This window comes from Aythya marila (genome assembly GCF_965140915.1).
Source record: "Aythya marila genome assembly, chromosome: 3".
NCBI lineage: Eukaryota > Metazoa > Chordata > Aves > Anseriformes > Anatidae > Aythya > Aythya marila.
Genome location: NC_139044.1, coordinates 8,887,079 through 8,909,204, shown reverse-complemented (window position 1 = coordinate 8,909,204; position 22,126 = coordinate 8,887,079). Strand labels below are relative to the sequence as shown.

Genomic DNA, 22,126 nt, shown 5'->3' with positions numbered 1-22,126 from the left:
AGAGCATTCTCATTGGAGTCCTTTATCCAGTGACTGGCTGTCTGCACTTCTCTGTTGTATGGACTTGAGCTACAGAGGTCAGCTCTTTGCAAGGATTTTCAAAAAGCAGGACAAGGAGAGAACCTTCCAGCACTGCATCAGTAGCATCTACATTGTTATTGCGAGCTCTGGTTTTGCTGCTGTAGCTTCAGGCACAGCTAGAGCCTTCCTTGGAGAAAATCAATATAGCTTCTTGATGTTATGTGCAATAGACCTTTGATGGTTTATATAAATTTGGCATACGGAATTGTAAGCCATCTAGTCCAGCCCCTCCTGTATTTCCACATTTGTGCTTTGAGTCCAACTATATAATATCTGGAAGGTATTTCAGGCTGAGGCTCCTAAATGTTGCTACATTTTTTGTGTTTTTGTTAATCTTGTCAAAAATAATGTTTCCATTTTATTGCCTGCTTCTCCTCTCCCCTCCAAACACTTGTGGGATAAAAATAAGTAGACAAAGATGAACTGGGAAGCAAGAATTGCCAGCAGAGCATTAGTGACTTTCTCAAAACAACAGATGAGCATTGACCTCTGTAAAGCTGATTTCTTTATCTTAAAATCTGAGGAAACTAACTCTGAGAGCCAGCTGTATGCTTTGCCCACTTGCAAACCCACTTTACGCACTTGAGTGGCTCTGCTGCAGTTCCTGTGCCTTCCTGCACATCACTTTCTTCAACCAACATGGGGGAGAACTGAACTCTCTTTGAAAAAGGCAATGTTTAGAGTTTAGTCATTTGTTCTTTTAAGCTGAGCAGCAATCATGAGATCTTCATGCAAGTGCCCAATCCTCTTGGGGTTGGACAAAGAGTTAATGTTAATTAACTGGCCAAATGTTAACACTAAAAGGAAAAAAAGAACAGTTTCTTACCATGGTAACAGTGGTTCTGCAAGGATATTAAAGGTGTCCATGTCTGCTCTCTTTTGCTGCTCTTTGGAGTTTGACAGTGAATCCCTGGTTTCATAGGGAGTCATAGGGATTGTCATAGGAATGATCATGAATGTATAATTTGTGGTTTTTCTAGAAGCTGAAGATCAGAGTTTCCTCATATGAAGACTGATGTAATAATACTGACTTCATTCATAAAGGCCTTTTGAGGGCTGTGCATGAAAAATGTTAAATAATGGCTACATTTTATCTGGTTGGTAAAACTGAGTTACTAAAGAAAGGTTCTTCTTAAAAAAAAAAAAACAGTTAAAATTAAAAAGTTATTCAGACTGCATTGTTGTTGTTGTTGTTTTCTTTGTTTGTTTTTCTTGTGAATCAAATGGAGCTTGAAATTAAAACAGGTCTGTTTGTTCACTCTCTTGTTTGCCTGCCACTGTTGCTGATCTCAGCACTGGTCCAGGAACAGGTTTGTTGATTGTTTTTACCCCTTCTGATGCTTTTTAAAGTAGCAGACTTCAAGTTAAGTAGATCCTGCATGGCAGTACCTGTCATTCAGATTTCTCAGTAGCAAGTGCTCAGTTAAAACAAAAGCTTTGCATATAGGTGTGAAATCACAGAAAACAGTGCTAGAAGGTGCTCCTTGCTGGAGGCCTCCCCAGGTGGTGCACTGTTACCTCCAGGACTAATAAAGGGTCTGTAAAGGTGCCGAACACACAAGTGAGTCAGTTCCACGCTTACCTAGTAGTGCCCTGAACTCAAGAGTCAGGCCTTCTGAGTACAGTGGCACTCTCACATACTTAACATTTAGCAAACACTTGATTGTTTTCAGCTGGATAAGGCCCAAGTGCTCAGTGTGTAATAAAATCAAGTCCAATCTCTGCAGCTTTATGGAGTCTTTGCACGAACGGGTCTAGCAGTGGCTGCAATAGCTCTCCTTGACACACTTGGGATGTTTTACTAGGATGTATTTACCAATACCCAATTCAGAATATCCCACTGCTCCTTTTCTGTCAAAGCCCTGTCCAATTTCTTTTCATTCTTGTTTGTTTGGTTTCCATTGTTTCTGTTTAAATGAAGGTGGAATTTAATATAAAACCAAACCTATTTTAAAAACAATAGCAATAAATACTTGTATATATCTTACAAATAGTCCAGGGCCCATTGCTTAAAAAGAGAACTAAAAGAAACTACAAAATACTCTCTATCTGAGTTTGTACTACCATTGTATACTGTGAGTAAATGTACAATTAATGCATTCCCAGGCACTAGGCAAACGGGGTGGCTACCCAGATGAGAGATCTGCATGTGCCTTGTGGATGTATGATGCTGCTTCACCTGCTTTGGAAGTGGAGAGGAAAAAGTGCATACAAACGTGTTCGCTAAAACCAAATTACTATTTTTTTCACTGCTTACTTAGTGGAGAAGGATGTGTGATTTTTTTTTAATTCTGTAAAATTTCTTCTTCTGGAACATATACTATGCGATGATGAGTAAGACATGATTTACATGCAGGATTTGTGTTTTCAGTGGCGCATTGTGAGAAATGCATATGCATTTTTAATGTAAGTAAAGTTTGAAGGCCTCTAAGTGGATGGCACTGATGGTCTACATGGAGACATATCCCCCATGGGCTAATCAAGAGAAGTCGCCTTTATCAGCAGCTGGAATTGAAGCCATAGGTGGGCGCTCTGCCTTCCCAGGTGGAAGCAATGTGACAGGTGGTGCAATGGCAGAGCCTGTCAGATAAGAGAGTAGAAGGGAAAAAAATAAATTAAAAAAAAATCAAATCTCATTTTGATAATCAAAGAAAATACTTTTCTCTGAGCTATGTGTGCCTTTTCTAACAATGGCAATAATTGTTTTTTGCTTCACATTAGTTAATGATTTTTTTTTATTTAATAAATCCGATACAAAGTAAACAAGTTAGATTTTGCTATTGACCTATCAATTATGATGTCTGATTGTTCCTCTGGGGAACATATGTAGTCATTTGTCCTGACATTTTGTTAAAATAAGGTGGTATTATGGGACCAATCCACCTAATTCCTTACTCCCTGGGGTCATTTAGTGTACTTAGCCGTTAGAAAGGTGATTTCTGAAGCATGACAGCTGTTGGTATTAGGACCATTGTGTGGCAAACAAAAACGGTTATATTCTACTCATATGCTGCCTTTGTATCATTGATACAGAAGCCATTTCATAAATTAGATACAACTCTTCCCTAGAAAATCGTATTACTGCTTTATATTTCTTTGTTGGAGTGCATTAAAAAACAAAACAAAAAATGACAACGACAACAACAAAAAAAAACAGCACTGCAGTGGAAGATGTTTGAACTTGGCATTGCTGTAAGGTCTTTTGGGTTTATCCTATTAGTGGCCAACATTCCTGTCTAGTTATTTTGGTTGATTAGACACATTAGAAGTTTCTCTTCATGTTCTTCTTACCATTTTATTGAATTTGTTAAAAGCCATGCTTCAGCAAAAGCATCACTGATAATTTTTCCTTCAGAAGGTGTTGCTTTTTTAGAAATTTGCTAATATGTGTACAGCTAAAAATAAAATAAAATAAAAAAAGCCTTTCATTGCTCCTGACTGCAGAATTCACAGACTCCAGGGTCTGAACACACAGCACCCTCAGCATGTATTTGTGGTGCCATGAGATCTCCATCTCAGCCCTTGCAGAATAATGCTAGGCGTTGCAGTCAGGGCTTACCCATTTCGTATGCTATAAAAGCATAGCACAAGTTTTGTTTTAAGCAATGCTTTTATCTGCACTAATAATTTTCATCTATTCTTGTTTCTGAAAATCTTTAACAACGACATGTTTTCAGTGAGATATATAATGTTTGTTCAGTTTCTGAAATGTGGAAGTGTTATATCTTCATTTATGATCAAACTCTTCTTATTGGCAAACCCTGCTGTAAAGAGTGTTTAACCATGTTAGAAAGCACAGGCTTTGGATTAGAAAGTTGCACTGGATCACAGAAAGCTGTGGATGCCCTACATATCGTCAGCTTGGGCAGCACTGCAGCCATTACATGCTCAGACTTGGCTATGGCTCTTCGGTGTGGGGCTGGCTGAGACTGCGGGCACGTGTCAAGCTTTGCACTGCCAACTTCCCCATTAAGCAGGACAGTGGTCCAGTATACTTTCTAAGGTATCTTCTGGAATTTTCTCAGTGGAGTTCAGCCTACTCATCTCAGAGATGAATCTAGCTCACCACTGGATGTCATCATTGCACTGTGAAGAACTACAGCCAGAAGACCATTTATCTGGCAGTAAAAAAAAAAAAAAAAAAAAAGGAAAAGTTGCCTGCCCAAAGAACACATTTAATTGCCTTGTCTTAAGTTGTTTCCTCTAAAGTGATGATGGTTTGCAAATAGTTGACCCATAATTTTGCCTTAAGATGTGGCAGAACACTCTAGTGTGGTATACAGCTTCTGTAGCGAGACTGCTGAAATCTCATCTGTAGGTCACCACTGCAAAGACATAGCATAACAGATTGCCTGGGGATCTCAGTATGCCATATTCTTCTTGAAAAGGCCAATGTCATTGCCACGGCTTTAAGATAAAGTACTTATTCTTCATATGTTGAGTTACTCTGTCGACTAATATATAGCAAATATTTCTACTGTAATTTTATAGGAGGATTTTAGAGGGCTTAATTTTATTAACCTGATGTATCCCACTAGTAATAGAGGAAAACCTGTCAGAAGTCCTACATTGCTTCCTCTTTAAGTGACACTGCAGAAACATATAAGAGAAGTGGCTGACAAAGTAGCCTGGTTTTCTATTTCTCCCTTCAGTGCATCCATAAATCTATAATTATTCAGTCTGTGAAATGTGAAGGTATATAACCCAAAGCAATACAAAAGAAAAAAAGTAGAGATGTGCTGTAAGTTGGAAAGTGTTTCCCTGTCTTTCATCAAAAATTTGAAAACTAAATATAGTTTGGGGCAGAAAAAATAAAAGTCAAATGCAATGTTGCCTCTTGACTCTCTTATATTTTTGTTAATCTTTCAGTTAGTTCAGGAGGTCTAAAGAAACAGTTACAATGAAAATACCTGAAATTTATTGTCTTAACCATGTATGCATTACATGTGTATGCATTAGGAGAAAGAAAACTGAGAAGGTTGTTCTGTATTTAATAATATATATGTATATTTTGAAAGAGATTGTGTATTTAGCTAGCACATTGAAAACGAAGGCATTCAAGACACAGCTTCTTAATGATTTTACAAGTAAAAGCATTTCCATAAATGAAACAGCAGGAGTAAAAATTGCTCCAAAAGGTAAAAAAAAATGATATTAGCATGATGTAAATATGTGCCCCAGGAGTTAACTAAGTGGTGGTAAATTCTAGAAGAGACAGTATTTTTAAACCTTACAAGACTTTATAGTGTCTTTTTAAAGAGAAGCCAGAACATCAAGCTCTACTAATTTTGTGACCTATTAAAGATGCATACATTTCACCATTTTTAGTACCTTTTATCTACTGTATTATCTTGTGGTGTCCATGGGAATATCATGATGATAGTCATGTCAATGACCTGTAAGTTTTGTATGAGTGCAAGGCAGGACAGTGCTGATGCCTTAATAATTCTTAGCAGACTTTTCCAGTTATTTTTAATGTTTATCTATGTCACTATGTCATCTTTTTTTTTTTTTTTTTTTTTTTTTGGTTGTTGTTGTGTACAGCTGAGTTACTCTTTGAACCACATAAATCGAAAGTTAATAACAGAATCTAAAACGTCCATCAACAGTAGAATTGTGGTGGTTGGTGCATCTGATGTTGGAATCTCATTTCTAGAAACGCTTGTTTTTTGGTAAGTTTTTAATTTTATTTCCTTTACTGAGAAGAATACATTACTTTTGTTTGAAGGGGTTTGCTTCTTCCATTTAAAAATCATTTCAAGCTGCTTTTTTAGTCAAAAAAAAGGGGGAGAAAAAAAAAAGTGTAGACATGCTTTGACTCTGTATCCAAGTAGAAGCTGTTAAAGTTCTGAGCCTGTAATTTGAAAATGTAGAGACGTTAGTGTCTCCACCCTGACTAACTGTGGAATTCAGAAGTACTTGCAAGGATACATGTAGATCCTCAAAAAAAAAGCCCACCAAAAATGCGAGTTCCACATACTTACAATCACTTTGACCATTAGTCTTATACAAAACCACTGTAGGTAGAGATTAAGTCCATAGCCCTTCACATGTGCTACAAAGCACTATTGATTGTTAAAGCTAGTTCTGCCTATTGGAACCACAAATCACTGTCTGAATCCCTCCATTCTCCTACCTCATGGTGTTGTTTCCAGAGCTGTGCAGGATGCCTAACACGAGCTTGTTGAGATGTACCCTCATGAGATGTACCCATCACCTAAAAGGCGAAGTAGAATACCTCTGATTCTGATGAGGTGTTTGTTTTGAGTAGTGCTTGGGAACTGGAAAATCGCTGTTTCTGGCCCCTCTGCCATTTTTACTGTAGGCCCTGGAGTGAGCATGGGAAAGGTCTGCTCTCTGGCAGTTACAAGCCTGCCTGGTGGCCCAACAGAAGGACAGGCTGTTAGCAAACATTAAAGAATTTTTCAGCCGTAAAACTGGAAATTGGCTTTGTTTACCTTGGGTTATCCAAACTGGAGTAAATAAACTATAAACTGGTTAAGAAGGGGGATAAATGTATGCAACTGTTTTTATACCTTCCTCTCTCTAAGCCAGAGCCAGCTGTGGACACAGTCTGTTTTACAGACTTTCCAAAATTAGGAAGGGGGACCCTCTCTCTGCTATCTCACTGCTTACACTTTCTATGCCAGTACCCCATCCATACCGATTTTATGGGGTTATCAGAATGTTAGTCTGTGTGAGAATGCAATTGTTGTTTTCCTCGTAGGTTAAACATACACATAAGAAATGTCCTGAAAGCATTGCAAAAATGAACATAAAATGCAAATTCTGAATGTGATCATGACAACAAAGCGCTCATTACAAAAACTAGTGGAGTTTGGCATCTGTATGGTGGGCAGAGAATGGAAAATTTTGCCTACTTTTCCAGTTAAACCAGAAGTTGGTACTTCTACAACCATTAATGTCATCACAAATTAAAATATCATTATAGCAAGAGAAGTTGTTGCACTGGTTTATGAATATTGTTAAATTACTAGAACAGTGAAGAAAAAACATCTGCTTCTTACTCTTTTCTTGGCTCCTGACTTTTAATGTAGAGCATCCTCTATCCGCCTTAGGGTAAGAGCACTTTATTCTCATCTTCCTGTTCTCAGCACTTTTAGGCATTTAGTCCTACTCAAAGTTCAGCTGAAAACATATTTAGCGCTATTAGCTGCTTTCTCATTATTCATCCTGTGCTGCTTATTTCTATGCTTTCGGTACAAAATACTGTGAGGGGAAAAAGAAAACTATTTGTGCACCAACCAGGTCTGTCCTCCTTAGCCAGAAGGTGTCTACCTGTAGTGAACAGGACATACAGATGGCATCAGGGTAGTGGGGAAATCGTTTATATCTCTGAGACACCTCAGCCAGTTGTTTTATTTAAACTATATTCTAGGAAAGAGTTTGTGCAGAACATGTCCTTCTTGTACATAGGAGAGCACTTGTCTTCAGCACTGCACAAATGGAGTGCTCCTGCTTAGGAGAAATTGAGTATTGCTCAGAGAATGCAGAAAGCAAGCTGTACTTAGTGCAAAATGTCACAGAATTTATATTAACATATGTACAAGTTTAAGAAAGATTATTATTTTTTTAATTTTCTTAGCAGCAGCAGTTAAAGAAAGTCTGATCAATGTGAAGGTCTTTTAATACAATCTAGTTTGATTTAGTCATAATTTTCTAATACTCTGTGCAAAGGTTACATGCACTAAAAATAGCTAGATTGAATCAATTTGTAAGCCCCTAATCCTTAAAAAGAGGAAGTAGTTTTCTCCTCATTATTCTTCATACTTAATTATTTTACATTATCAGTCACCATGGAAACACACAAATGTAATTCACTTACCTACCTAACAATTATTAGAACTACATTTTACAAGTGTTTTCAACCTGTTTGAGACTAAAGAAATATATTTTTCAGTGGACAGGAAAATAACAATGAGAACAGTGTCTCCTCCCTCGAGCATGCAGAAGGCTGCCTCTTGCTCCACCGCGCTGTGCCAGCGGCACTGCAGCTCTCGGCCGATGTGCCTGGGGCAGAGTGCGGTGGGGCAGGGTGCCAGGGAGCAGCCATGGGCACTGCGTCCCATCCGCGGGAACAGAGTGAGCTTTGAAATGCTGCTGCAAAGGGGGGTGGATGCTGGGAACCACCACCTTACAAACTGCTGCTGCAGTCCTTTGCTCTGGTTCGTTACTGTGCTTTGAGAGTTTCTTGGACCAGGTCATCACAGAGCTCAGAGCGCTGGTGTTCCCAAATCAGTCCTGGCTGTTTCAAAGGGCAGTGCAAAAATGCTGCAAGTGAGTATATGGAATGACCTGCCAGTAGGGGAAACTTCTTCCTAGTGCTGGCGTACTGTGAGCCTTGGAGTACCACCTCCGATGTGCTTAATCTAATGCCAGGTCAGTGAAGGTGATCTCATTGGGCATGTTGTTTACCATCAAAATAAATAGCTTCTGCTGATTTTCTTTTCTTGAGTGCAGTCACATTCGGATCTGTTCCGAGCTATAGTGCTGCGTTTTTTCAGGACACATAAGAATTTTTTATCCGAGGGACAGGCAGATGTTGGAGGAGGCAGCTCTGGGCAGTGGTACAGCTGTGGGCTTGGCTGTGCAGCTGCCAGCAGGTACAAGTGTGAACGTGGGTGCCCTGAGGGCCTGGTCAGCATGTGAGGAGCTGCAGCAAGCTAGGCAGCAGCTCCAAGGTGCTGCAGAAGAGGGACAGCGAGTTGCATCATAAATTGCTTCAGTAATTAACTTTCCTGCAGAAGCACAGCAAGCAGGCAAGCAATTGTGATTCCTACAGTTCCTGCATGAGGCTTCTCCTGGGCAGTGCAATTATGCGCTTCCCCTTGCACAAAGCTGGGACTCTAGTCGCTCTAGCACTAGGATGGGGCATACACAAACTGCAGCAGCATCAGACCACTTGTTAAAGCAATGTAAATTCTGAGGGATGGCTAGTCCTAAAGGAGAAGTAGTAACTGAACAAATATTCCCCTTGTGAGAAAGCAGTTCAGCCCAGCAACGCGGAGGCTCTGCCTCTATTGTTCCCCACCCTCCAAACCGTCGTTGCAACTGGCACTGCTGCCTCCCCGTTGCTGTGGATGTGGGGAGAAAACTGTTTCAGCCTCAAGCCAATTAAATCCAAAACGTGGTTAGGCTGAAACTGCAAGGTGTTTTTAGTTTCGTTTGAGTGACTTGGTGTTAAAAAAAAAAAAAATCAATCAGGAAAAAGTTGTAACAGGTCCTCCAGTAGATACATCTGACCTTCACTTAAGCTTGCAGTGCTGAGTCACTACCACTGACAAATTATCATGAATGAAGACCCTAAAAAAGTCTGATTTAAGAAATTTTAAAAAGTTGTATTTTTGTTGTCCACACGGAGTTGTATTTTTGTTGTGTACACGGAGTACACATATAGTTTATAAATAAGAAAGCTGTTTTATGCATTCAGCTTGCAAATGTTAAATGAAAATTGGATCTGAAAATGATTTGAGCACGAAAAACCTATTTTCATTAATATGAATATAGAATATCAATAGCTATGAATATGAGAACAGGGGTAATGGGTTGAATTCAGAGTTCTGAAAATACCAATTCTTGGAGGTGAGCTTCAGCAGAAGAAAGAGCAACTGCAGATAAATAGTAGATTTCAAACACTGTGAACACCTAGACATTGAAGTACCAAGCTGAATAGATATCCGTTAAATCATTTTCCCCTACATGTAGTTCCTGGAGAATGTCAGCTCTAGCACATTTTAATCTCTTCCTATTCCCAAAAACTGAAATTATTTAAAAATAAGCTCATTGTTAAACACTAATTTATCAGGAGAGCAGAGTGTTTTGTTTTTTCTTGTTTGCTTTTATGAGTTAAGAATGATGGTCGTAGCAGCAGAGTTAGGCCAGAAAAACATACAGTTCAAAAAATAGCATTTGTACTTAATTCTGGTGAATGATTCACAGAACAGCATGTTAACTAGTATGCTCTCAGGGCAGGTGATTGAAGTTTGGCTGCAAGAATGCAAAAACCTTGCTCACAGCAGTATCTTGTCATTGGTTCTGCTGTAGTGAGCCAATTAGCTTCTTTTCCACCTTTTTGCATATAGCTGTGGAAAGCGTTATTGTCTTCTAATTATAGGGAAAATCCTTTTTAATCCATGATTTCGAAAACCTTTTTAATCCAACCTCTTTTGTAAACAATGCCTTATTCTCTGAGGATGGTGCAAATATACATAATGTACTACACAAAATAGCAATAAATGAATGGCAGCTAAGACCACATTTTGTATGAAAAGGTTGTGAAATACATTTCTCTTTCTATTTGGATGCTTTAAAATGGTTATTGCATTAAAAAGTGAATGTATTAAAGTATTTTTTTTTTTTGTCAAAGTCATGAATTTTTCTCTTAAAATAGAGTTAGAATCCAATACAGTCAGTCTGCCTGCAGGACAGCTTCTCCCTTCCTGAGTTAAAGGTGTCTGAGATGAGCATAGAAATGGCTGGGGATTTTAAAGCATGCTTTCTGACAGAACAACTACAACTGCCGTTATCTGGCAGCACAGTATTATACGATATCCTGCACATCTGTCCTGTTTGGCAATAGTTAGCATAATGCTTGCTGTTTAATTAGGCTTTTTACCTTTGCATTTGTCTGAGAACATCTGAAGCCTTCCATATTGCCTGTCACTAATTAGTTGACTAATTAAATAGTTAATGCTTACTTGCTGATCACAGAACTAACATGTAATGAATGGTTTAGTGATCTTCATTGTTTTATACTACCTGTCTTTGCCACAAGAATCGGTATGTATGTGCTTCCTTTTGACTGCTGTTTTTTCATACCAAGGCAAACCCAGAACAATGTTGTAGTTGACCATGTGTTCACTGTCACCAGGCCCGCATCCTTCAGACATTGTTGCCTTCCATCATTTCTGGTGAATAGAGATCAAGTTGTGACAGAGATAAATATGATAGGTCATATCTCGCCTTGTTGTGTAGTCACTATCACAGTGAACGTTGTCAGTGACTGATACCAGACATAAACTGGGGAGAGGACATGGGTCCTCATCATTCCCAGCAGCCATTTGACTAGCCTCTGCCAAAAAATGGCACTCAATTAGCACCGATGTTTTGTTTATATTCTTGTTTTAGAGAGCTTTCAATTTTAAGTAAGATTATTTCAACTTCATGTACTTGTCCTTTAAACATACGCAAATACTTGTCTCAGACCAAACTGTTCTTTTGCACTTTCAACTTGTATTTGCAGATTTTATTTTGTTAATATTTATATGTCAGTAGTTGTAACTTCTTTTTGTGTATTTAAAGTGATCCTGGAAATAGTAGGTTTCTCATAAAAGGCCTGTTTCAAAATTGATGTGAGTCAGAAGAATTTTTACAGAATTATATTTATCAGGCCTTACCTGGTGAACCAAGTGTGCCATCGGTATGGCTGTTTCAGCAGCTCTGAACAGAGCTCGGTAACCTGACTACCCAGAGCAGCTCTGGCAGCAATCTGGTCAGTGCAGTTCAAAGCAAATAGAGAAGCATTGCAAGTGCAAACACCACATTTACACTTTTCAGTTACTTGCTGAAGTGATAGAGTAGCTGTACTTTCTGTTCTGTTCATATTTATTTTTCTTTGTTTTGAAGACTGCTTCCCAGAGCTGCTGCAGAGGTGTTGTAAGGATCAAGTTCTTCAAACCAGTCTATAACCTGCCTTTGGATTGGTTTGGAAGCAAAGTAAACTTCTCAGACTAGTAAAATGGAGAAATAATTAGTTGGCTGATGGTTATGTTGTGATTCTGCCCTCTAGCGATTGATGTAGATTAGATTCCTGTTGGTCTATATTTACTCTAGCATGCAGTGTAAGGGTTGTGGCAAACGAACATCACAAATCACAATACAAATGAGGGTAGTTTCTTTTTTCTTTTTTCTTTTTTGAATGTGTGATGAGCTGAAATTTTAAATTTTCTGGATTGCTGTAACTCTTGTCCAGATCCCAGGAAGGAGAAGAGCGTGAATGCAGTTTACATTGCAATGAGAGTTGGGTGTCCATAAGATATATTCATGAGATGGTGAATCTTTACCATATGCCCTGTAATCTGGATTCCCTGAGTGAAGATTGGCTAGGTTCGATGGAGCTCCTCAGTGCTGTATCTTGGTTGCTTCCAGTACCCAAGCACTATGCTGCCTTTCTGCGTAACCTGTAGCACACTGTGCTGTGCGGTTTGTTTACCTGGGAGCTGCTAGCATCTTGGCATTAATCAGGCACAACGCTGGTTCCACATTAGCTGCAGGGCACAGGCTGTTTGGGAAGGATGCGCTGTTGGGGAAGTGTCACATTGTCTGGGTAAAGAGAGGGGCACTACATGGTGCATGGTGCTGTACCTCTCAGGGCTGCTTCTCTTTCCCGGATGCAATATCAGCGAGGCAGCTGTGCTCATCAGACTGCCAGGGCTGAGGGTGCTGTGAGGCCCAGATTCGCAGCTGCTACATGCAGATGTTTGAGATCAGGAATTTTGGCCCAGCTGAATCCTCTGCCAGCCATGCCCCCATCCTTCCCAGGCTGCCAGCTTTCTGCCAAGAGAATGTGGTGCTGGGGTGGTGCCTCGGAACATGCAACTTTTATGAGCATCTTCTCTTTCTTCATGCTCTTGCTATTAGGAGGATAAATATTGGTACAAATCTCAAGCTCATCAAATTCAAGGGGAGCCCCACATCCGTGGGCTTTTCTAGGGTACATACTTTTTAATCTGTGTGAAAGCAGCATTGCCAAATCTGTTTCAACCACTATCAGAGTCAAAATTTTAATCTCCTTTGCCATAACATGCAATAATTTGTGGTAAATAGCCCCCAAAAATAAAAAAAGCAACTTAATTTTGACCTTGATAATTGTCCTATAACATTACAAATGTCCTGCTACTGTCCTGTCCTATTACGAGTTGGAATTTTCATTCTCTGTTATTCACTGAAACATTCACACGGGAGTAGACAAAACAGCAACCTCTCAGCCACTCTGTAGTTTTACTTCCCAGTTTGTGGTGCCTTTATTTGTGGAAAATGGTGATGTGACTTTGAATCTGCCAGGTGATTAGGTTTAAACAGCTAGAGACTGTAACTACCAGTGTCATCATGAGATATCCCTCATTTTCTGTCTAGAAAAATAATTGCCCTGTTTTGTGCTTTGAACAGTGTGAAATACTGAAACATTCGTGGAATGAAAATTGAAATTTTAGTTAGGAAATGCTATAGCAAAGGCAATGGCTAGTGGTACTTGGATTTGGTCAAATTCAAAGCCAACATACATTTGGGATGACAGTGCTAATCTTGTAAATTTTGTAGGTAGGGGTGTTCCTGCATAGGGATATGTATGCATCAGATTCAGATGTGTGTTTTGTATGGGTAATGGAAACAACTCTTCAGATTTTGTTCTGTTCCGTTGTATAGCAATTCATAGTATAAGGTCTTTGCCATGCTTTTTTAATAAGCAAGATCCTGAAACTACAACGAATCTGGGTGAATATTGTAGTTTTGTAAAGAGGTTTCTAAGAAACCTGTCATTGGGTTGTATGACCAGTCAGAATATGGCTCATACGATGCTACAGAAATGCAATTTGTGTGGTAAATGTGTAAATAAGCAAGTACCTATGACTCAGACCTCTGTGCCCATTCAAAGCCTTGTATGTACCTTGCAAGTACTGGCAAGACACAGTCAGACAGTAGGAGAAGAGAGCTGAACGAGAGGTGGTTAAGGGACGGGGAAGAGCTTAATGGTAAAATTGCAAGGGTCAATATGGGTTGAGAAACAAAGTGTGGAAAAGAATTAGTCTAACAAAGGAGAAAAGCCTCAACTGAATTAGTTTAGAGTCACAGTCACTGGAGAAGAATGACGCGAAAAAGAATAGGGGAAGCTGAGTTGACATAGGTGAGGAAAGCAAAAAATGTTGCTGGGAAATGAGAGGTGGATAGAAAGGGTAAAAGCAGTGACAGGAAAAGGGTGGCAAGGTTGTTTCAGAGAAATGAGTTATGATATGGAGAGGAGTTTGACAGAACATGGAAGAAGACATGTTTGGTAACATTCAGGGAGTAGTCGAGATTAGGGGGTGATTTAAAGCTACCTAAAAAGGAGAAATTAAACAAAGAATTGAAAGTACAAAGTACAGAGAGAAAAACATAGTTTGTGCCATCGAATACCAAGTTTGTAGAGAGAGACCCAGTGAAGGAGAGCAGGCAGCTGGGGACAGAGAAATACTCACAGCATCACTGAAGGCTGTTACTGAAGGGTCAAACTAAAATAGTTTAGTTTTTTGAAAGGATTCCTGCATAAGATGTCAGAAGTGGTGGTCATGTCTTTCACAGCCTGGGCTTGTAGGCTGCTCTCCTTTGGAATTCAGCATCTGATACAATTAATCAGCAGTACAGCCATTGGGAAGTTTCAGGAAAAAACACTGTACTTTATTTAAAAGTACCATTCCATCCAAATGTAAGTGTTTTTAAGGGCAAACATTTTCATATAAGGAGATAGTTACTGGGACATCACAAAATGTTTTGTTGGGGTTTCTTTTTTAAAATAAATTTCATCTTGAAATATTTAATAAATTAAAATCAGACCCAAACATTTCCCTCTTAATCTATGTTCTAAATAATTTAAAGAGTATTTTCTGAAATTGAAATCAGTGGTGTATTTCACCAATGTTGTGGCCTGTCTTGGAACAGAAACAGTCATGTTCTGGGATGAAGAAGGTGTGAATTTTCCCACTGAAGTAATCAACTGACTTACCTATTGCCTAGGGCCAAAAGCGTTAGTCACATTAAATGCGAGCTACTGACAATCAGATTCACTTATTGTTTTAGTTTTGCTGTTGTTCTTCTTGACACATCTGTCACTGGTCTTTGGAGGACGAATTATAAACAAGCAGGAAGAGGAAGAGTCTATAAACAAGCACAGTTCATAGAGCAAATGAGTATGTGGAAAACCTCTTTCTTGACTCTTGCATTGAAAGGTGTCCCAGTAAAGACTTTATTGTTATCCCTTCTTTCCTTGAGCAAATTCATTCACAATCATAACACTTTTTTAAAAATGTTGATCCAATGGAGAAATGGCTTATCTTTGTTTACTTGTAATTAGAGATGGATGACTTGTAGATGGACATCTGTTGGTCAGCAGTTAAACTAAAACCCTGTTCTGAGGTTTGTAATTGATGCACTCACTAAGGTTCTTGAGAACAGAGGCTTTTGGTAATTGTTGATGCAAACAATAAACCCTTTCTGCTTCGGTCACTGACTATCTTACCAAAAGCTTACTAACTAGGCAGTGTAAGATCAGCTGCAGAGCCTTCATAATACCAGGATGGCATCACATAGCACCACACAGGGAAACAGTTCTGCTGTGTTATTTTCACATAGCTTCATATCTGATTCTTACTTGTCTGAGTTGAATGTAGCTGTTTGAAGTGTGGGAGGAAGAGGAAAGGTAGAGGTTTTTACAGCTCTGCCTGAGACAGCAATGGGCTTTGTCTGAGTAAACAAAAGCAATTTAGTATACTGCAGTGTGAAAATGCATTGCTCGTAAAGGTTGCTCCTAAAGTCTATAGTACTAAGCAACATATTCATCACTTAGTGAAAATATGCATATGTGTTTTTTTTTTTTTTTTTTTTTTTCACTATTATTAGCCACCTTTGCTAAGCTGAGCGTTTTTATTTGCAGTTTTGTGTGGATCTGTAAAATGTGTTAGAAAATCTTTTCCTTTTGGAGATGTCTGTTCTTGAAGTCATGTCTTGATGACCTTGCTCTTGAAAAGTGTGGGGTGCTGATCTTCCCCTTTTTTTTTTTTTTAAAAAAAAAAAAAAAAAAAAAAGGTTTGCATAAATTGTTGTATTATTTGTGTCAAGAAGAGGTTCTGCCTATACTTTCCTTGTGGGGTGAGACCTGTACCTGGACACGTGGACTTTCTGTGCCCTAAACAGCAGGGTATTGCCTGCTGGGACTCGTTTTGTATCACCTCTCTCTCATTCAGGGCTCCTTCTTCCCCACAGAAGTCATAAGGTTCATTTTTTTGTTGCAGAGCAGTGGGGAAATTTCTCTGAATCAGAGTTTCATTAATGCAAGAAGTTCTCAACCTAATTATTGGAAGTGCTGAAAACAGACTGTTACCATTTTTAGAATTATCTAGATCTGCTGTATTTAAGTGCACTGCTACATGAAAGTTGAGGATATAGTGTAATTATGACATTTTGGAATTTTGGAATACCAGATATGAAAGTTAAATTGTTCAATGATTATGCATACAGGAGATCAGTAAATGGAGCTACATATTTTGGTAGTCATGTTGGTATTATCTTCTGTAATCCTTTCTTATTTTATTTTTTATGAATGACTGGAAAACTTAAAAAAAAAAGTGTGATGCTTAGTTTCAAATAAATTGAAACATATAGGTTCATGTAGACTATTTTGCTGCACTTTATTTGCTGTCACAAAAGTGATTTGACTCATTATTCGTGATAATGAGGGATTAATGAATTAAATAATTCATTCAGACAACTTTTTCACCATCTAAACCTATGTTTTTGCACCACACACCCAAGAAGGAAAAGCATGGAGGCAAAAAATCCTGAGAAACTAGCCAGGAATATTTGAACAGATTTGCAGATATACATAAATGACATACTAAAAATTTTGTTCATTTGTTCCTTTTATTTTGGTCACAATAAATTGGCAATCCAATTTAATTTCAAGGACGGGTGTTTAGACTTGCTTTTGTAGCTGTCCACTAGAACTGTGCAGTGAAACCCTACACCTTTTACTTATTTCCCTAGATACTCTAATCCCTCCCTGCTTCACCAGTATCTTTGTGCTGTTCTTCCCTTTGTATCCACAGCAACATGAATCCCAGCTGGAATTACTTGCTTCTGAAATGCAGGTGCACTTGTTTAATGTTGCATTGGTTCGGGCTCTTAACTTGAAGACTTTTTCAGCAGATGGGAACCTGTGCTTTTACCATGCTCCCTATAAGGCATCGGCATATATTTTAGAAGCACATAAGACATTCTCTCTTCTACCTGTTTCTCAGAGCCTTTGTTGTTTTCCCATTATTAAGAGCTTTTAGGCATCAGTAAGGAATCCCCAGCCATCATAAATAAACCATCTTTTTGTTAGTCTAGAAATAATAATGATATGTGGAGAAAAGGGTTGAACGATGTCAAGTGGTAACATGCCTGACAGTCGCTGTCCCAAATAGTCAAACCCATTACCTGCCTGTAACTCTGTGTACCACTGCCTGACAGTAACCACGGCCAAGCACCTACAGGTTGCTTGTATTTTTCAGGCTCATATTTAAGTGCCTATATATAAATTTAAAATACTAAGCTGAGGCATACCAGCTGCACTTCTCAAATCTACCTTTATAATCGTCATGGCTAGTTTTTGCTTTTATTTTCGTACTTAAAGATTCTGATAATTTTCATGAATGTCAGTTTGTGTTTAAACCCAATAATTTTGATCCTTAGGTGATAAAGAATTTTACTTCCCTGTTTGCAAATATGACCATTATTTGCATGAAATTGACAGAGATAATTATTTATTGCCTGACTTTTTTTTTGAAGGCTCTGCAGTTGTCAAGTTTTCAGCACATCACAAGTGTCTAACCTTATGCCCCATTGGCTGTAACAGAATCATAGAATTAGAGAATTATCTAAGTTGGAAAAGACCTCTAAGATCATCTAGTCCAACCCTAATCCAACCAGAGCTCCTTGCTGCAGCAAATGTGGCAAGTGGCTTAAGTGCTAGGGGGAGGATTGTCTTCTACTGTGGAGGCTTTGCCATTCATCTCTTTGTGGAAGTCAGTTAAAAAAAAAAAATCTGTTCACCTCCCACCATCTGCTTCCAAACTGGGGAGGCTCCCTGCCATCCCATCTTCTCCGCTGTGCTCACCTCTAACCTCCAGTCTTCCACTGTCTGCTCAGACAATGCTTTACCTCACAGTTTGTGGTTGCAAACCTTGCGTTCTTCTTTGCAGAAGAAACGCAATTCATGTCACCCACAGTTTGAGCCACAGTGTGGTTAGTGGCCACAGGGCTGCTTAACAGTGAGCCTTTCTCCAAACCGAGGTGCCCGTGGGGTGTCTGCCTCTTTCTGTCGTGTGACACCTCAGTGCCAAGGGACAAAGGACCAAAGCCAAGGAAGCCTGCAACTGTTCTTCGCTCACTTTTGGCAATTCCAAGTTGAGATCTGGGACTGGAAGGGTAGTATCAGGTACCACCCCTGGGTCTCTTCTGTTCTGCCTCTGACATCAGCACCCCCTTTTGATAGCTTCAATCCAATTTCCTTTGTGTATTGATTTATTATTTTTTTTTAACACAAAATAGGAATCAAAGTTATTACTGATTTCATCATAGTATTTCAAAGACTTGCTAATTAATGATTTGATGCCTACAAGATGAACGAATGGGAAACATGAATTAATGTTTGGGGCGTATGGGAATGCCGTGGGAGTTCTGAGGTAGAAGTAAGTTGTTAGTAAATCATACTGAGTGAGAGGTCTGAACTGAAGCCTCACATTTGATGGGAGAGAACTGAACAAATACCATATGGACTAAATAGAGGTACAGCATCTGTAGAAGAAAATAGTATGTGATCAGATCAATAATGTGCACCATTGTGCAGCCATGCAAAACAGGTACATTATTGTTGCTTGGGACCCTTATTCTACCATTTTTCTGATGCTTGCTTGCAGCATTTTCATCCTGACTATAGTTAATGTAATTTAAACCTAATGTTATTATAGTACCTGGATTTGGAGACATTGGCAAGCGGCCATTGGGCAAGTAGAGAGATGATTTCAGCTCTGAGTTGAAAAGAAACTTCGGTATTGGGAGGGCAGGCAGGATAGAAGAATGTCTGGGATGACTGTGTACTGTTGTAGCCATTTTCCTCATAATTACGTGTAAACTATGTGGCAAGCAGTTATACCATTTAGGTGTGTATAGTTTATTGCAATTACTCACATTTGCACCCAACTAGAAACACTCCATTAGCACAGATGACATCCTGTACACTTTAAATTCAGTTCAATGTATTGGGATAACTGTCATTTACCACTTTATATCACTCAAACAGCATAATGTGGCCATAAATGAAGAGCAAATTCTATTTACACCCACTTCTGCAGAGTGACCTTAATTTAAATGAGAATCAGGCCCATAATCTGTATAAATATATGCACTCTGTTACATTAAGGTTATTTATTACATTGTGCTTGGCCTGAGTATGCATGGAGATTTACCATAGATAATCCATAATCCAGAATTAAACTATTAATACGCATTTTGAGAGTGGCAGCCATAACCTCAAAATTCCTTGGTTTAAGAATGACCTTTAACTTTGTTTGAATATATTTTTTAAATGTATGAATAACAAATTAACATCGGTTGATAAAAAACATTCTGATTCCTTTGTACCATTTGCATCAATCCATACTTAACTTACACAAAGCCTTGAAGATTAGAAGGCTTAATCACTCATAATATTTATTTGTTTTTAAATGTCAGATCACATTTAGTTCAACATACTGTCAGTCTTGTTCCCCTCCACCCTCTGGTGTTAATGAAACTACAGAAGTAAGTACTCTTCTTTTTCTGTACGAAGACACAATCTTAGCAAGATGACAAACCACGTTGTGCCTCGCCTGTGTAAAGGAGTTGTTTTCTGTATCCTCCTGCACATGGAATTGAAGTCTGTCTTGTTCCCCTGATATGGCTTCCTCCTTTCAGTAGACCTGGTGCAGGAAGCAGCCACATTTCTTGTTGTCAGGAATAATTTTTAACTTTCCTGCAGCCATGTCTCTGCTTATGGAAGGTGAGCTATGAACAGCAGTAGCTGGTCCCAGTTCTCCAACAGAACCACAGCTTCCTGTGTTTTCACATGTTGTGTGATGGTGTACTGGAAAGAGTGCATTACTCATGAAAATGACACAAAGAAGTACAATGCTCTGGACAAGACCTTGCATGTTTTAGAACCCTGCTTTAAGCATAATACATTGCAATGTTGCAGAGATTGACTTCCCTTGTAGCATGTACTCAACAAACGACATAAAAGTGATAATTAGAGTATTGCACAGTTTTTCACCAGGTGTCTAAATAACTGCAGATTTCCAGCGTGATTTTTTTTAAGTGCTTCTTGACCTTTCTTCTGCTGGTACTGAAGCACATTCTTTGATCCACTCCTGTTAAGCAAAGTGCTTGAAATCAGTGAGACTCACCAGACTGTGTACTGGATTTCGTTTTTCATTTTTTTCCAGCCTTTGAGCAAAGACATGCTGGTCTTGCAATATCTACTGTAGTCATGGAAGTTAAGTCCTGCCAGAAAGTCTTAGGATCAGCATTTCTAGTGACATCAGAGAATCTAAATATTTCTGTCAGGATTGCGACAACGTTGTGCTACAGCTCAAATAAGAGCCATAAGGATGGACTGGGGAAATCAGTTATCTGTCAATACAGCTTATAACTATATGCTAAAAAGCACTCACATTATAACTGTACCAAATGGAGCCTCAGAAAAATTTCATTGGTTTAACTGTGGCATGTCTTTCTTTCCACAGTCCGCACCTGAAATTTAACAATCTGACCTTGATTTCAATTCATGGCCTTCCAGGAAAAGACCTTCCAGCCTCCAAACATAGAAGATTTTTAATTAACAGGTTTGATTTAATATCTAAACTCTACCATAGCTTCAAAGGAAAGCATAACACTTTGTAATTTTCTGTGAACTTGTGCTAAATTTTAAATAGGAACATAGGCAGGTGCTCTCAAAATAATGCAGTCTCTCTATAAAACATGCATTCACCTGTGAAATGCATTAAATATAACTGTTACTAGGGAAATAGCACAAAGCATTACTAAAGCAGTAACTTCAGGGTAGTGGTCCATCATGTTATACCAGGATGCTGCTCTGCTGTCCAAGACTTCTTAGATTGCTTAGATCTCCAGGCTAAGGATAGATGACAAAAGATGTATGTTTGATGTTTAAATATTGCTTAATTTAACTGCCATGAGTTTTGTTCCAAATAATGCTGATAACCTGTGAGGGAGCTGAGTATGCAGGGGAACATTTAAGATTAAGTTGACAGACTTGGAAGAACTGTGCTGCATCAGTCCTGCTGCTTGTGAACTGTTTGTGTGTCAGTCATTGGCCTGTGTTTGGAAGTCTTGCTTCAGTCCCTTATGCTCGCTACCCCCTGGCTGGCAGATCTATGATTCTGGTGCAGAATATCTCAAGGGAAGACTGAAAGATGCTTGTGTCCAGTGAGTGGTCAAATATTTTCACAAGTTTTCTTGTTTGCCAATAAATAGAGTAGCTTCCAACTAGTAGGATAAAATTTTGCCTCATTAAAATTGACAGTGTATAATTCTCACTTAAATTTAGTATATTTCTTTTAGGCATTTTATTTTTTATATTGGAGTAGTCGCTAGGAATCCACACTCAGGACAAGATCATGGTTGTTCTGGACATTGAGAAGCACAGTCATTTTGAGTAGCTGGCGATGAACTTGGTATAATTTATGTGGATTTGGCATGTGACATTTGGAACCAGCACATTGTTCTTACCAATTTTTTACTTAGAAAGCAGTAAAGCCCTAAAGAGACAGCTCTTTAAATGACAAAACAACTCAATGTCTCCTTAAAACGGAAATCTCTACAAAGCCATGGAAATAGTGTGATGTGGACATGTTTAAAACTAACTTACCATATTTGGAATTTTGCCCTGTGAAGAGCAAGAAATTTTTGATAACTAGTTACCAGAATTAATTTTTTACTGTAGAAAGGGGTGTTTTTAAGTACAATTCTAGGAAATGAAGAGATTGTATACTCACGCAAATGCATGTACAGTTTTTCTGGAATATACTGTAAAAAAAAGACTTGTAATAACAAAATATCCACCCTGACGGAAAGTTGCTGTTCATGGCTGCCTCCCCAGAATTAGCTGTTAACATTTGAAAGCAGATTAAGAGTGAAAATGGAACTCTGCAGGGTACGATTTTTGAAAGCATCCCTG

The 22,126-nt window shown here is 38.8% G+C and overlaps 1 protein-coding gene across 1 annotated transcript in view; it reads left to right on the top strand.

The window, feature by feature from the left end:
• Nucleotides 1-22,126, top strand: part of CFAP61 (cilia and flagella associated protein 61) — a gene marked incomplete at both ends in the record, with an annotated part of 103,715 nt that overhangs the window by 43,463 nt on the left and 38,126 nt on the right. The window contains 2 exon segments of the mRNA XM_082758156.1: nucleotides 5,626-5,753; nucleotides 20,673-20,771. Of these exon segments, the coding sequence (XP_082614282.1) occupies nucleotides 5,626-5,753; nucleotides 20,673-20,771 (227 nt within the window).